The sequence below is a fragment of the Ylistrum balloti genome, unplaced genomic scaffold (assembly GCF_031769215.1).
Source record: "Ylistrum balloti isolate Yb309-2 unplaced genomic scaffold, AGI_CSIRO_Ybal_v1 Utg370706, whole genome shotgun sequence".
In the NCBI taxonomy this organism is placed as follows: domain Eukaryota; kingdom Metazoa; phylum Mollusca; class Bivalvia; order Pectinida; family Pectinidae; genus Ylistrum; species Ylistrum balloti.
Genome location: NW_026782423.1, coordinates 818,843 through 834,881, shown reverse-complemented (window position 1 = coordinate 834,881; position 16,039 = coordinate 818,843). Strand labels below are relative to the sequence as shown.

Sequence of the window (16,039 nt, the reverse complement as noted above, 5' to 3'; positions counted from 1 at the left end):
CATTTTAATGTTTACACAACTCTTACGATGACCATGTTACCAAATTGGATTTGAACACAAGATATTCCTTTTAGTCTGAATTTTGTTGTCCCTTATCGAGCAATTTCTTAATTACGATAATAACCTAGTTATATAATTACCTCAACTATAACGTCTCCTACACCGTCTTATTTTTTTACTTTAAGCTCTGAATTCACGCTACATTCCACTTTTGCTTCATTTATATTTCACCCAATATATTGTTTAATAATTTACTCATAACACTGTTCCATAGATATTAAATGATTTGCTTTCGATTAAACATTATGTAGGTTGATTTCTATGTCCGGTAGACATCAGTACATACTATTTGTGTTATCATGGTAACCCCAGCTCAGAGACTGCAGCTTGTCATTTGTTGTACATATCTTATAAACAAAAAACAACAGAGAAAAGAAATGTTGTCAAATGGTCATTTATCAAATGACAGGAACATTTCAAATAAATCCATAATATCAATCAATGTTGTTATATAATATATAGATCTGAATGACATTAACTTCAGTCTATATGTACAACAAAAAGATGGGGTACAAATTATCGGCACCGATGAGGGGCGCAAGATACATATGCATGGAGGGATACATGATATGTAGAAAAATGCACCTCATCAACCCATCCAAAGGCTCTGAACTGTTGTAGTTATCTTAGCCTAGAGACAGTGTTGAATATGAATATACATATCAACAAAGAACCACGATAAAAAACAGGAAATGAAAACAAATTGAATGACAAATAAAAAAGAGCAGACAAATCTCGAGATCAATCCAACAAAGGTATAAGACCAAGCCAGTTGGTCTGAACGTAAAAAAAATATATCTTGGACAAACGAATAAGACATAAAGAATAAGACGAAAAAGCATAATTCGTATACAGTCCGAACGAGGCTGGAGCAAAACGAAAATACGATAACTAATGATTGAGAAAGATTGGGTAGAGACCCGTCAAGAGTTCGATTCTATTAAAGTACAAAAGATCTACTTTCATATTCTATTTTGAAGGAATTTCCCGATTTCACAATAGACAATAAAATAAACTGAATTGCCAGTGAACTATTGTTCTTGTAATAACGAAATTGTCAAAAATTGGCTCAACCTAAATCCCCATCTTAACTGGCAATACGTTTTCAACACGTACATAATAAGTATTGGCTAAAAAACTAAGTCAGCACAGTTAACTTTAACAAAGTGATAGGACTTCCTGATAAAGACAATTCCACCATTACAATTTGTATCCCTTCCTGTTTGTAAAACACTTGGTTATAAATACTGAAATAACCGCTGTGTTGTCTTCATGTAAACATTAATTTTACCACATTATTTTATAATTCCAACGTTCCATTAAAGATGAAGCAAACGGAAATTCTTTTTTTAAGAAGGACACGTGAAGTAAAATGATTGATCTTTATCAGTATTTCCCTACCGTAACAATAAAAACCGTGTAATGTCGTAACTAGTAATATTATTGGAAGGGTTACAGGTAAATATGTGAGAGGGTTTAGAGGAATGCATTGACTTTTATAATTTTGTAGGGTAGATTGTGATTAAATGTTTGGATTCATTGAGAATAACTCTGATATAACTTAATATCATCCTTCTGATAACCGAACTAGGTCAATATAACACAAAACCGAGAAACGTTGTGTTTATACATCTATTTAACGTAACGTTTTATAAATATGTATCAACATGATGATTGGTACAGCATAATATGGCTGGGAACTTCTTTATAAAAGTATTACTCTTTATCATAAACAAATCTGATTAATTTACAGTACACTTAGATAGCTTAAACATCAAATCTGTTACGGACATTTATCTTCTCTTTAAGTGAGAATTGAAAAAAATAAACCGGCAGTCTATTGAAATACGACAGACTCTACCTGTTCTGTGTTCATAGACCGTGACGGTAGGGGTAAATACAGGTTAGGTGGCGAAACTTCATCGCTTGTGCACTTAAATCAGTTTTATTTGTAGAAATTCGACTTTAAGATAAACCAGGAAGTGAACGACAACAACGGGTGGACAACAACATGGCGGAAAGGACTGCTTTTGTTAAGGTAGGTTTACAAATAGTCTACAGATGAGTTATTGATATACAAGGAGGATTTCATATGTGTATTGACATAGTCTTCTGATAGCTGTCAGGAGTAATCACTACCAAAACAACATTAGAAAGTCCCTTTCAACTGATGTAAGCATCCAAAGTATTAACTGAAATACTGAGGCGTATATAACTGTGTGTTAGTGTCCAGGAGATCATGTAAAAGCAGCGATATTGTAAATCTGCAACAAAGATGATCGTGACAAAGTCTTATAATTTTATCTAGCACAGAGACGTTAGGCAGGGGTGCAGACGTGATAGGTATGATTTGGTAAGGTCACTCGGATATATCCAGCAGGCAAACTGATGATTACTTCGTGTTGATTATATACTAGGCGATGAAAAGTGTCTGGGGTGAGACAGGTATTAAATATATTTACAGAGTATTTGATGAAAAGTTTCGTGAGAAACTGCTAGAAGCACGGAGGACACACTATATAGTGTGACTTGTTAAACACAATCAATGCATATATGGGATGTTTATTGGAAAAGGTACAGTGCTCTCTGAATCAGTTTTCTTATCATTTGTATGATGTCGGATTCATTGATGCGTGACTTTCTGGCAGCTTATCACAAATATCAATCATTTGATGTGATGTTGTGAGCAACAATATTTATGATATTGCGTTTTTTCCAAAATGGCTAAATTCATGGTAAGGAGTCGACGAGAATGTTATAGATGGTGTATAACATTCTCAAAAAGTGTTACTTAAAAATTAACATTGTGGCATGTTCGAAAACACAGGGGTTCCGCTTTCGATTTTCTCAGTACTTATGGAATATATTTCCGCAATTTGGAAACCAGGATTAAAGCAGTTAGACTGGGTCAAGACATTACAAACTGATAATTACAAATTACAAACACAAGAGTTAAATGCATGTAAAAGTCATTCAGGTTTATTATTAGATTTAGGAATGGCACGTTATTAACTGTTCTATTCGAAGAAACCCTTATTTCGGAAAGTTTTTTTTTAATAAAATGGAGACTTGTAATTCCTGGGCCAGAGGTATTCGTGAACAAACTGTATTATCTGTGTATGGGAGACCTGAGAAAACTATGAGGTATCTAGTATCATACATTTATCCCACACTGTGGACACGAATACCGCCGAACACCTTGTTAGTGGCGAGGGTCTGTTCAGGTTACGTTTAACAGATAGATCCTTGTACAACGATGCAAGACTTGTATCTTTAGTAGCTAATGCCTGCAACAGAAATTACGTCCCTTGAAGTTGACATGAACTTTTTAATATAAAAAATGGTACATGTATTTTATGGTAGATTCATGCTATTTCGTTCCATGTCAACGCTTCTGTCACCTACTCATAAGTATTGTTTTAAATAATGGCAGAGCTCTGATTGAGCAATACTTATTTATACTGTAAACGTTTGTAACGTTTCCTTGAGATTCACTCCTGACAAAATTTTAAGGATTAGTGTCGGTTTACAATAAGTAGACATAGTTTCACGTCATCGCGTGCTGTCGAATCCTTGCCACAAGTTATAGGGATTGTATAAGAATGGCTGAAAATGTCTTCATGATAAATGTAAAGTACTTCATCTGTGCTGATTTGCTCAATTTCAGCCAGGCTTCCGTCCCTATCAGAAGCATCAGGATGACCGACCACAGTCCCCTAATTACCCAAAACAGGTGGGTGTTAAATAGAACGACAATTAAAGGTGATATTTCTCAATGTGATCTCAACATACATCTAAAAACTATCTACTCACAGCTATTAATATATTTTTACTGACTTACTGATATTAATGTTGTGGTTAATTTATTTGTGGAAATACACGTAATATAATCCAGTTTACTGTAGCGTTGTATACAAGAATTCTTTTCAGTAGAAAAATAGAGGATCGTGTGTCAAGAGAGAAAGAGGTGATGGTATCGACGCTTATTGTGGTAGTGTGGGGTGAAATTTCAGAACTTTTTTATATGAAGTATTGTGTAACCATTGTTGGGCTATCTTTGAGTCAGTGGAATGTCATAAGCTATTATAAGGATAATATTCACCCGGCGTCGCAACTCACAGAACCATCTGTATTCGAACTAGAAATAAATACACTTATCTTAATTTGTGCAAGGCTTTAACCAGCTCTAGGTTTACAATAAAATCAGGAAAAAATTAAAGGATGTAAATTTTTCCTTCAACACACTAAGATTGACTAAATGTAATCATATTTATTTGAAAGCCTACTCTCCTGAATACTTGTCTTCCTCGTTGGCTTGGTGACGTTGTTTTGTATCAAATCTCTCCTTTTGTGGTAACCAGCTGGGCGATTGAGCTTGTTATTATTATTGCATGAAGATGTTTCTTTATATTTAACATGTTCATGGTTTCATAATCAAGAGATAAACTCCATAACAACTGCGTATTTTTCAGTTCATCAGGTATTGTAACTGAATGAAGAATTGCAGAAAATAAAATGGTGTAACTATTTTGTAAATGTCTGATACATCTATGGCGCTGTATCAATTTTGATGTCGGTGAATTCCATCAATTTAACCAAGGTTTTTGAATTTGATGTCAATTTTTTTCAGCCAACAGTTACGTTTCGAGTCCTACCAAACGGTGAGATCCAACGTGATCAGTCAGACGCTCAGCAGAACCGAGAAGTGGCGAGCCCTTCGAAACCACAGATTTACCAGCAAGATCGCGACACAAGAGAAAAACGTGTCATGCGCGCGCAAGGTTCAGAACCAAAGCAAGATCAGTCACAGGTGTGTAAATGTATATTCGACTTCATATTGCCTCGCTATTACCTATTTTGTAATTAGACGACGAAACATCACAAATCGGGCATATATTTTGTGATATTGACCTTATGTGCTGTTGTAATCAATTTGTTGATGTTATATTGTTGCGTATGCACGAGTTAAAGGAGACTAGAACATGGTTTTATCGATTTAGACGTTTTTCTAATGACGAATGAAGACCAACGCATCAAGGTTTCACTTTGTTAAAATTTCTAGAGCTTGATACCGAACATAGTAATATCGAGGTACCAACAGAATCTGAATTTGAATTCGAATGCGATGAAACTAGGGCAAAATATGGCTTATAGTAAGATCCCTACGGAGATTCTTGGATAGCACAAGGATATAAAGATCAGGTGCTGTGGAGGGCTTAGCGTCTTCTGCTTCATCTACGGCACCCGTCATGTAAATCTTGGTCAATTCAACTAAGCTATGTCACATGTCCAAGTTAGCAGAAGGTAGTGTAAACTACTTTTCGCCTTTTCAAATCACAACTTTGAAAACATTAAATAACTAGACACCAGCCAATGAAAATGATAATATTATATCATACATCCTTTACTTAACTTCTTTAATTCTAATTCATTCTTGTTACTTATGATTGTAGAGACCAGCCGTGTATCGTGTCCTCGCGGACGGAACAACCATTCGAGAACAGCCGGATGTCCAACAGAATGACAGAATGTATACACAACAAACAAAAGCCGTAGAATATGAAGGAAGGGAACCAGCTAGACCTCTGTCAAATGTCAGTGATTCAGATTGTATTTTTGTACATTTTTGTCAGCACTCTTACGGCTTAATTCCTTGAAAGGATTTCGGTGAAATTCCACATAATTACAAAAGTCCATAATATCTAGGACAAGTTTGAGTTTGATGGTTTTATCGCCAAGGACAATGTCACTGCTACTATTTTTAGAAATGCTTCGTAAATACTCGTGCAGCTTCCACATTGTTAGAATAATTGTCGATTTTCTGCCGTCTTTATTACAAATCACTTCTTGTTGAATCGAGAGGGGATTTCAGCATTTACTTTGCCTCATGTCAAATTTATTTTAGGTGGTTCAGATTTTTAAAATTCCCTTTGGTTCCTTCGATTATTTGTCACTCGTTAGACATCCAAAACATTAAATCACGTGTATGTGTTTTCCGTACATTCTGCTGTGATTATTCTGCTAAACTCTTGTTGATCGATTCCGTGATCATTTACAAGGATATATACAAATTAATTACACCTGATCTAATAACATAGATAATAAGATGTGATAAGTGTGTTTCTATCTCTCCATTCTGTTTAGGACTCTGCATCCAAATAGGAATGTTTAATTCCTTTGTGCATTAATATTCTCTAAAAAAATTGTTTCAAAATAAGAGGCAATGATAACGAGCCATGATTTTCTCGATTTATTTTATCACAAAACTGTAATTACAGAATTATGTTCATGGGTGTGATAGCAAAAAGGTTGTGCAACGTGCACGTACTATCTGAAATGTATCACATTCTACATTATGTATATTATCATCAAATGTTAAATTTCACTCTCTGTTCACACAGACGTCTGTTGGCGATCGTGTCCTTACTAACGGTAAAACACATCGTGCATTGTCAAACGTCCCAGAGGACGGCAGAAACTTTAGACAAGCTACTCTGGTTACAGAGGGCAATAACAACACGGATCCATCAAAATCCCACGTGTTCTCGTATGGTCGGGATAACAGAGAAAAGCAACATCCAAAACAAGCTAAGAAACGGGATAAGGTAAGCGGTCGTATGTATGACTATATGTGCCTTAGTATACAGGAAATTTACTCAGCATGAGGACAGCTGTTGATGCTAGATATAAATGATGTCTAAAGACGTATGGGTTATTCTGTCAATTATAGAGACTCCTGGCTATCTCATGGTCGGTTTCAAAGACATGATCAGCTGCAAATAAGTGATACTTTGAATCACTCCACACATTTTTCAAAGATTTGTTTTTAGGAGATACCTAGAGTTCATGTAGGTTGTTGCCAGGTTTAGCACTTACCCTCAGATATACAGAATAAAATATACCATTTCTTTTGTCATCGTAAATAATGTCGTATACCTGTACCGTTTTTTCCTTCCTAAACAATGATAATCGTACTATTTGTAGGATGATCCGGTAGACAGTCCCGATAAGCCGAAGTCAAGCACGAGTATAGTTGAAGGTGGAATTCATAAGTGGGCAATGTTTAGACTTTGGGTTAACCGTGAAATCTCACAAGAAGTGCTTAAAGAAAGGCTTCCCAGCAAAGAATTTAAAAAACGATTAGAACTCCCTATGGACAGCATGGTCACCTCCGTACTTCTAGATCCGGCGAGTGACACAAATGGAAAACGACTCCAGAAGGAGTATGGTGTCCGACCAAACGGAAATAGCTTTCTTCCTGAAAACATATTCTTTGTCTTTGGAATACCGAGAGCAAAGACATCGATTGATGCGAATGTTTCTGAGTTTATTGAGACCATGTCCAATGCCGTTTCAAGATCAGAACATGACGCTTTGTCAACAAAAGACGACACCGAATACAATGGCAGCAACATTGGGTCAAAAAACGAATTAGGAAAGAGCCGGAAAGTGGAACCGGAAGAAGAAGAGAAAAAGCCACCAGACCAATATGATAAACAGAAAGGCGAGACAAATGCTGACGAAAGATACAAAAGATGGCATGCCAATGATTTGAAGAAAAGTCGCGGTATAAATGCTGATGGAACGGAAGACAAATGGAAAGGCTGGAAGGAAGAACAAGACAGCAAAGCGAAGGAAACAGAAAACCTCGGTAAAAGTAGGCATTGGAATTCGGAGAACTACCGAATGTATCAGCAACATGATATAAGGAAGAAACTCACAGAGACCTATCGGACGTGGGATGATGATGACGATCGAAATACTCCAATTAAAGGCAAAGGTGACATTAGCAAGAGTTCAATGGAAGAAATTACCGACTTTGCAAAGTACCATGTTGACGACTATGCTATGCCAAATAAGAAAAGGAAAGACGATCAAATAGAGGACCTATCAAAAACAGCCGGCGAAAACGTCTATACAACGCATGTGAACAAATGATGAAACAATTAAAATACTTACTCGTTTAAAGTGACATAAGTCATACAGATAGCCCCATATGTCCATATTAATTCATTTAAGATCTTCACATCTCTGTTAACATATACCAATGGCATTAAAGCTACATAACAAAACCCCAGTATCAAAGGGAACGTTTTAAAACCGTCAGCAGAGTGAGCTCATTCTTCAAACGTTGTTTTTTTTTGAGCTTATCATATCTGTGTTATAATGTTAGTAAGGATTTTATCATTATTATTTTGTTTTGTTAAAGATTAAATATACGTAATAAGACGTCAGCTATGAGACTGCTTTTCATGTTTAATATTATTTAGATAACCTGTATGTGTTTTGATGTTTTGGCTATTGATTATCAACTGCCAAAGCCTTGACTTACGTAACGATAGGTGAAGAACCGGAGTGTATGGTTCGACACTCTCTACCTATGGTTGTTTGCGTTCATCGGGAAGCTGGAAAATGAACCGGTTTATGCTGACATGATTGTGTCCAGGTCAAGACACGTTATCCTAATTACTCTATATGTCATGCGTCGAGCCTCCCGCATGTTTTTCAGTGAAGTAACCACCAGCTGCTTCAAGGTGACCTGCCTCAAAATGACCCTGGCTGTAAACCCAGCAAACATTTTAATTATGAATTCTTCATAATGATAAACTGTGTAAGCAAGAAGTATGAATTTTGGTATGTGTTTATAACTTTATCATAGTACACCAGAAAACTCCATAACACTCGATGTATTTGATTACGTTTTAAATAATGATTTATGTTAGTTAACTTAGATATTCTAGAACTCCAAATCCGAATATATTATACATAAGAAATAACATTTGTTTTGTAGTATGATGTTGTCTTTGTGAAAGCCGAGTGCATAACCCCCGCATCAAGCGACCACCCGAACAACGTGTATGTATTTAAATTGTGCATACAATGTTTTAAATGTGTATTAAACATACCATCGATACAAATTATGTGTCTTTTCTTTAAATTTGACAACAATATTTCACCACATGTTTTTGTCAAAGATTTCATTCAGGGGCGTGGAAATTTATCAATTGACGATCAGATGTGTAAAATGAACACCGTACATAATATATGTACTTTCAACACAGACACAAATACCTCAGTATTTTAAGTATACTGTGAAATTACATACAGGATGGCTACAAGTGTAAAAAAAAACAACAAGAAACATTAGATATGTTAACTAAATTTTAATTCAAACTCAACATTGATGAAATTGTGACAATATATGAGCAACCAAAAGACGTACACTGAAACTCCTGAAAAAGTACGAGGACATAAGTTCATATATACCGGAAGATATTAACGTTTTTTGTTGCATCGACAAAACCCGCTATGTAAACACTGTGGGTTGAACAGAAGATGCAGAATAGGGAAATCGAAAACAACTCCTTTAACACAACCTTAGTGGAATGTGTGCTCTGAAAATGTACGTTTTGTTGTTCCAAATATTCTACTTTGAACATGACTTATGATGCACTATCAGAAATGTGAATACCATATCAGCGTATCTGGATGTAGGTCTTCTACAAAGAGGCGGATATGTGTGACAGTGGAGACTTCATTCTATAGAGGAGGGATATGTGTGACAGTGGAGACTTCTATAGAGGAGGGATATGTGTGACAGTGGAGACTTCTATAGAGGAGGGATATGTGTGACAGTGGAGACTTCTATAGAGGAGGGATATGTGTGAAAGTGGAGACTTCTATAGCGGAGGGATATATGTGACAATGGGGACTTCCTTCTATAGAGGAAGGATATGTGTGACAGTGGAGACATCTATAGAGGAGGGATATGTGTGACAGTGGAGACTTCCTTCTATAGTAGAGGGATATGTGTGACAGTGGAGACTTCCTTCTATAGAAGAGGGATATGTGTGACAGTGTAGACTTCTATAGAGGAGGGATATGTGTGACAGTGTAGACTTCTTTAGAGGAGGGATGTGTGTGACAGTGGAGACTTCTATAGAGGAGGGATATGTGTGACAGTGTAGACTTCCTTCTATAGAGGAGGGATATGTGTGACAGTGGAGACATCTATAGAGGAGGGATATGTGTGACAGTGGAGACTTCATTCTATAGAGGAGGGATATGTGTGACAATGGGGACTTCAATAGAGGAGGGATATGTGTGACAGTGGAGACTTCCTTCTATAGAGGAGGGATATGTGTGACAGTGGAGACATCTATAGAGGAGGGATATGTGTGACAGTGGAGACTTCTATAGAGGAGGGATATGTGTGACAGTGGAGACTTCTATAGAGGAGGGATATGTGTGACAGTGGAGACTTCATTCTATAGAGGAGGGATATGTGTGACAATGGGGACTTCAATAGAGGAGGGATATGTGTGACAGTGTAGACTTCCTTCTATAGAGGAGGGATATGTGTGACAGTGGAGACTTCCTTCTATAGAGGAGGGATATGTGTGACAGTGGAGACTTCAATAGAGGAGGGATATGTGTGACAGTGGAGACTTCCTTCTATAGAGGAGGGATATGTGTGACAGTGTAGACTTCTATAGAGGAGGGATATGTGTGACATTGGAGACTTCTATAGAGGAGGGATATGTGTGAAATTGGAGACTTCTATAGAGGAGGGATATGTGTGACAATGGGGACTTCTATAGAGGAGGGATATGTGTGACAGTGTAGACGTCTTTAGAGGAGGATATGTGTGACAGTGGAGACCTCTATAGAGGAGGGATATGTGTGACAATGGGGACTTCAATAGAGGAGGGATATGTGTGACAGTGTAGACTTCCTTCTATAGAGGAGGGATATGTGTGACAGTGGAGACATCTATAGAGGAGGGATATGTGTGACAGTGGAGACTTCAATAGAGGAGGGATATGTGTGACAGTGGAGACTTCTATAGAGGAGATATATGTGTGACAGTGGAGACTGCCTTCTATAGAGGAGGGATATGTGTGACAGTGGAGACCTCCTTCTATAAAGGAGGGATATGTGTGACAGTGGAGACTTCTATAGAGGAGGGATATATGTGACAGTGGAGACTGCCTTCTATAGAGGAGGGATATGTGTGACAGTGGAGACCTCCTTCTATAAAGGAGGGATATGTGTGACAGTGGAGACTTCTATAGAGGAGGGATATATGTGACAGTGGAGACTTCCTTCTATAGAGGAGGGATATGTGTGACAGCGGAGACTTCTATAGAGGAGGGATATGTGTGACAGTGTAGACTTCTTTAGAGGAGGATGTGTGTGACAGTGCAGACTTCTATAGAGGAGGGATATGTGTGACAGTGTAGACTTCTATAGAGGAGGGATATGTGTGACAGTGGAGACTTCTATAGAGGAGGGATATGTGTGACAGTGTAGACTTCTTTAGAGGAGGGATGTGTGTGACAGTGGAGACTTCTATAGAGGAGGGATATGTGTGACAGGTTCGACTTCCTTCTATAGAGGAGGGATATGTGTGACAGTGGAGACATCTATAGAGGAGGGATATGTGTGACAGTGTGGACTTCTATAGAGGAGGGATATGTGTGACAATGGGGACTTCAATAGAGGAGGGATATGTGTGACAGTGGAGACTTCTATAGAGGAGGGATATGTGTGACAGTGGAGACTTCCTTCTATAGAGGAGGGATATGTGTGACAGTGGAGACTTCTATAGAGGAGGGATATGTGTGACAGTGGAGATTTCCTTCTATAGAGGAGGGATATGTGTGACAGCGGAGACTTCTATAGAGGAGGGATATGTGTGACAGTGGAGACTTTTATAGAGGAGGGATATGTGTGACAGTGGAGATTTCCTTCTATAGAGGAGGGATATTTGTGAAAGTAGAGACTTCCTTCTATAGAGGAGGGATATGTGTGACAGGTTCGAGTTCCTTCTATAAAGGAGGGATATGTGTGACATGTTCGACTTCCTTCTATAGAGGAGGGATATGTGTGACAGTGGAGACTTCCTTCTATAGAAGAGGGATATGTGTGACAGCGAGGACTAAATTCTACTAGAAAGACCTACGTCTGGTGGTGGATACAACGTTAGAGACCTCCTTCTACAAATAAAAGATATGTGTGACGGTAAAACTCTTCCTGTTGAATATGTAGCCTTTACAGATGAGGAATTTAAAGATACCTGGTTTAGTATAGTCATACGTGTATAACACCACGCAGTATACATTTGTAGATTTCTAATGAAAGCGTAAACATTTTAAAAAAGATGTGGAATATGTGGTTACACAAAAGACTGAAAATATTAAATGGCTTTTCAGACCTTGAATGTGTTATACTAATAGAAAGGGCTTCAGTTGTTTAACAACAGGATGATGTAACATTTCCGACACAGTGTTTGTCCCGCTGTGGATATTTATAGAAAAAAAAAAAAAAAAAACTAGTGTGGCTATTCTTATTTCAGAATTTTGCTGTTTTGCTAGATTACTCTTGAGATTAGAGTTTATCATTGTTGATCTTTATAAAAGAAGTCAACAATAACTTTCGCTTTGACAAAAAAAAAAAAAAAAAATTTTACGCTCTGTAGCTGTCAATTTTAGTAAAAGGGATTACATCAACCGTTGACGAGTCTCTTTTCCAGAAAATGCGCAGTTCAAAAGTACACATCACAGGCAGACGGGAAAAATCAATAGACCGAAAGTACTGCAACTTAAAATTTAAAACAACAAGTAAACAAACCGAAAAGGTATGGGTAGAATAATAATGGATAGGAAAGGAAAACATCCGTGTCCGGAAAATGCCGAACATAATCGAATTATCTTATTGTAAACCAAGTACATTTTGTTAGAATTGTGTGACTAAGATTTATAGTTATAAGACGGCCAAACGCCTCAAGCTACTCTCTGTCGGTGACTTATTATAAAAAACTAAATTTTGGTGTGCTTAAAAATCACATGGACACAGAAATCACGACCATCATACAGCTGATAGGCGACGTCGGTAAGCTGTCCAGCGATCTAAGCTTTTTAGAATTCTCAAACCCAAAAATCCAAATACTATATATCCAACTTTTTGATCGTCAATTATGACTTGGCTTTAAGAGAATGGATAAACAACTAATATAGCGATAAAACAAACACCGGTAAAACGAAATCGATAGGGATTCCTGTTATTTAGCAGTAGGGGTTGGGATTCCTGTTGTTTAGCAGAAGGGGTAGGGGTTCCTGTTGTTTAGCAGTAGGGATTGGGGTTCCTGTTGTTTAGCAGAAGGGGTAGGGGTTCCTGTTGTTTAGCAGTAGGGATTGGGGTTCCTGTTGTCTAGCAGTAGGGGTTGCGGTTCCTGTTGTTTAGCAGTAGGGGTTGGGGTTCCTGTTGTTTAGCAGTAGGGATTGGGGTTCCTGTTATTTAGCAGTAGGGGTTGGGGTTCCTGTTGTTTAGCAGTAGGGATTGGCGTTCCTGTTGTTTCGCACTATGGGTTGGGGTTCCTGTTGTTTAGCAGTAGGGGTTGGGGTTCCTGTTGTTTAGCAGTAGGGGTTGGGGTTCCTGTTGTTTAGCAGTAGGGGTTGGGGTTCCTGTTGTTTAGCAGTAGGGGTTGGGGTTCCTGTTGTTTAGCAGTAGGGGTTGGGGTTCCTGTTTTCTAGCAGTTGGGTTTGGGGTTCCTGTTGTTTAGCAGTAGGGGTTGGGGTTCCTGTTGTCAGTAGGGGTTGGGGTTCCTAGCAGTAGGGGTTGGGGGATTCCTGTTGTTTAGCACTATGGGTTGGGGTTCCTGTTGTTTAGCAGTAGGGGTTGGGGTTCCTGTTGTTTAGCAGTAGGGGTTGGGATTCCTGTTGTTTAGCAGTAGGGGTTGGGGTTCCTGTTGTTTAGCAGTAGGGGTTGGGGTTCCTGTTATCTAGCAGTAGGGATTGGGATTCCTGTTGTTTAGCACTATGGGTTGGGGTTCCTGTTGTTTAGCAGTAGGGGTTGGGGTTCCTGTTGTTTAGCAGTAGGGGTTGGGGTTCCTGTTGTCTAGCAGTAGGGGTTGGGGTTCCTGTTATCTAGCAGTAGGGGTTGCGGTTCCTGTTGTTTAGCAGTAGGGGTTGGGGTTTCTGTTGTTTAGCAGTAGGGGTTGGGGTTCCTGTTGTTTAGCAGTAGGGGTTGGGGTTCCTGTTATCTAGCAGTAGGGGTTGGGGTTCCTGTTGTTTAGCAGTAGGGGTTGGGGTTCCTGTTGTTTAGCAGTAGGGGTTGGGATTCCTGTTGTTTAGCAGTAGGGGTTGGGGTTTCTGTTGTTTAGCAGTAGGGGTTGGGGTTCCTGTTATCTAGCAGTAGGGGTTGGGGTTTTAGCTAGCAGTAGGGGTAGGGGTGGGGTTCCTGTTGTTTAGCAGTAGGGGTTGGGGTTCCTGTTGTTTACCAGTAGGGATTGGGATTCCTGTTGTTTAGCAGTAGGGGTTGCGGTTCCTGTTGTTTAGCAGTAGGGGTTGGGGTTCCTGTTTTTTAGCAGTAGGGGTTGGGGTTCCTGTTGTTTAGCAGTAGGGGTTGGGGTTCCTGTTATTTAGCAGTAGGGGTTGGCGTTCCTGTTGTTTCGCACTATGGGTTGGGGTTCCTGTTGTTTAGCAGTAGGGGCTGGGGTTCCTGTTGTTTAGCAGTAGGGGTTGGGGTTCCTGTTGTTTAGCAGTAGGGGTTGGGGTTCCTGTTGTTTAGCAGTAGGGGTTGGGGTTCCTGTTATCTAGCAGTAGGGATTGGGATTCCTGTTGTTTAGCACTATGGGTTGGGGTTCCTGTTGTTTAGCAGTAGGGGTTGGGGTTCCTGTTATCTAGCAGTAGGGGTTGGGGTTCCTGTTGTTTAGCAGTAGGGGTTGGGGTTCCTGTTATCTAGCAGTAGGGGTTGGGGTTCCTGTTGTTTAGCAGTAGGGGTTCCTGTTGTTTAGCAGTAGGGATTGGGATTCCTGTTGTTTAGCAGTAGGGGTTGGGGTTCCTGTTGTTTAGCAGTAGGGGTTGGGGTTCCTGTTGTTTAGCAGTAGGGGTTGGGATTCCTGTTGTTTAGCAGTAGGGGTTGGGGTTCCTGTTGTTTAGCAGTAGGGGTTGGGGTTCCTGTTATCTAGCAGTAGGGGTTGGGGTTCCTGTTGTTTAGCAGTAGGGGTTGGGGTTCCTGTTGTCTAGCAGTAGGGGTTGCGGTTCCTGTTGTTTAGCAGTAGGGGTTGGGGTTCCTGTTGTCTAGCAGTAGGGGTTGCGGTTCCTGTTGTTTAGCAGTAGGGGTTGGGGTTCCTGTTGTCTAGCAGTAGGGGTTGGGGTTCCAGGGGTTGTTCCTGTAGTAGGGGTTGGGGTTCCTGTTGTTTAGCAGTAGGGGTTGGGGTTCCTGTTTTTTAGCAGTAGGGGTTGGGGTTCCTGTTGTTTAGCAGTAGGGGTTGGGGTTCCTGTTATCTAGCAGTAGGGGTTGGGGTTTCTGTTGTTTAGCAGTAGGGGTTGGGGTTCCTGTTATCTAGCAGTAGGGATTGGGGTTCCTGTTGTTTAGCAGTAGGGGTTGGGGTTCCTGTTATCTAGCAGTAGGGGTTGGGGTTCCTGTTGTTTAGCAGTAGGGGTTGGGGTTCCTGTTGTTTAGCAGTAGGGGTTGGGGTTTCTGTTGTCTAGCAGTAGGGGTTGGGCTTCCACTATTATTTAGCAGTAGGGGTAGGGCTTCCACTATTATTTAGCAGTAGGGGTTGGGGTTCCACTATTATTTAGCAGTAGGGGTTGGGGTTCCACTATTATTTAGCAGTAGGGGTTGGTTGGGGTTGGGGTTCCACTATTATTTAGCAGTAGGGGTTGGGGTTCCACTATTATTTAGCAGTAGGGGTAGGGGTTCCACTATTATTTAGCAGTAGGGGTTGGGGTTCCACTATTATTTAGCAGTAGGGGTAGGGGTTCCACTATTATTTAGCAGTAGGGGTTGGGGTTCCACTATTATTTAGCAGTAGGGGTTTGGATTCCAATGTTATTTAGCAGTAGGGGTTGGGGTTCCTGTTGTTTAGCAGAAGGGGTAGGGGTTCCACTATTATTCAGCAGAAGGGGTAGGGGTTCCACTATTATTTAGCAGTAGGGGTTGGGGTTCCTGTTATCTAGCAGTAGGGGTT

At 39.6% G+C, this 16,039-nt stretch overlaps 1 protein-coding gene across 1 annotated transcript; it reads left to right on the top strand.

Moving 5' to 3' along the window:
- The first annotated feature begins 2,071 nt into the window (after positions 1-2,071).
- LOC132557676 (uncharacterized) lies at positions 2,072-8,048 on the top strand. The gene is made up of 7 exons (XM_060222195.1): positions 2,072-2,098; positions 3,728-3,793; positions 4,691-4,870; positions 5,514-5,654; positions 6,462-6,665; positions 7,045-7,509; positions 7,561-8,048. Exons 1-7 carry the CDS (start codon positions 2,072-2,074, stop codon positions 7,996-7,998), a joined length of 1,521 nt encoding a protein of 506 aa, XP_060078178.1. The 3' UTR covers positions 7,999-8,048.
- Positions 8,049-16,039: the final 7,991 nt, after the last annotated feature.

What these genes read in the sequence shown, in the direction of transcription:
- LOC132557676 (XM_060222195.1), top strand. Translation starts at nt 2,072, where the DNA reads ATGGCGGAAAGGACTGCTTTTGTTAAG. An exon ending in CCCCTAATTACCCAAAACAG is followed by an intron (nt 3,794 to 4,690) that starts GTGGGTGTTAAA and finishes AATTTTTTTCAG; the next exon opens with CCAACAGTTACGTTTCGAGT. An exon ending in AAGCTAAGAAACGGGATAAG is followed by an intron (nt 6,666 to 7,044) that starts GTAAGCGGTCGT and finishes TACTATTTGTAG; the next exon opens with GATGATCCGGTAGACAGTCC.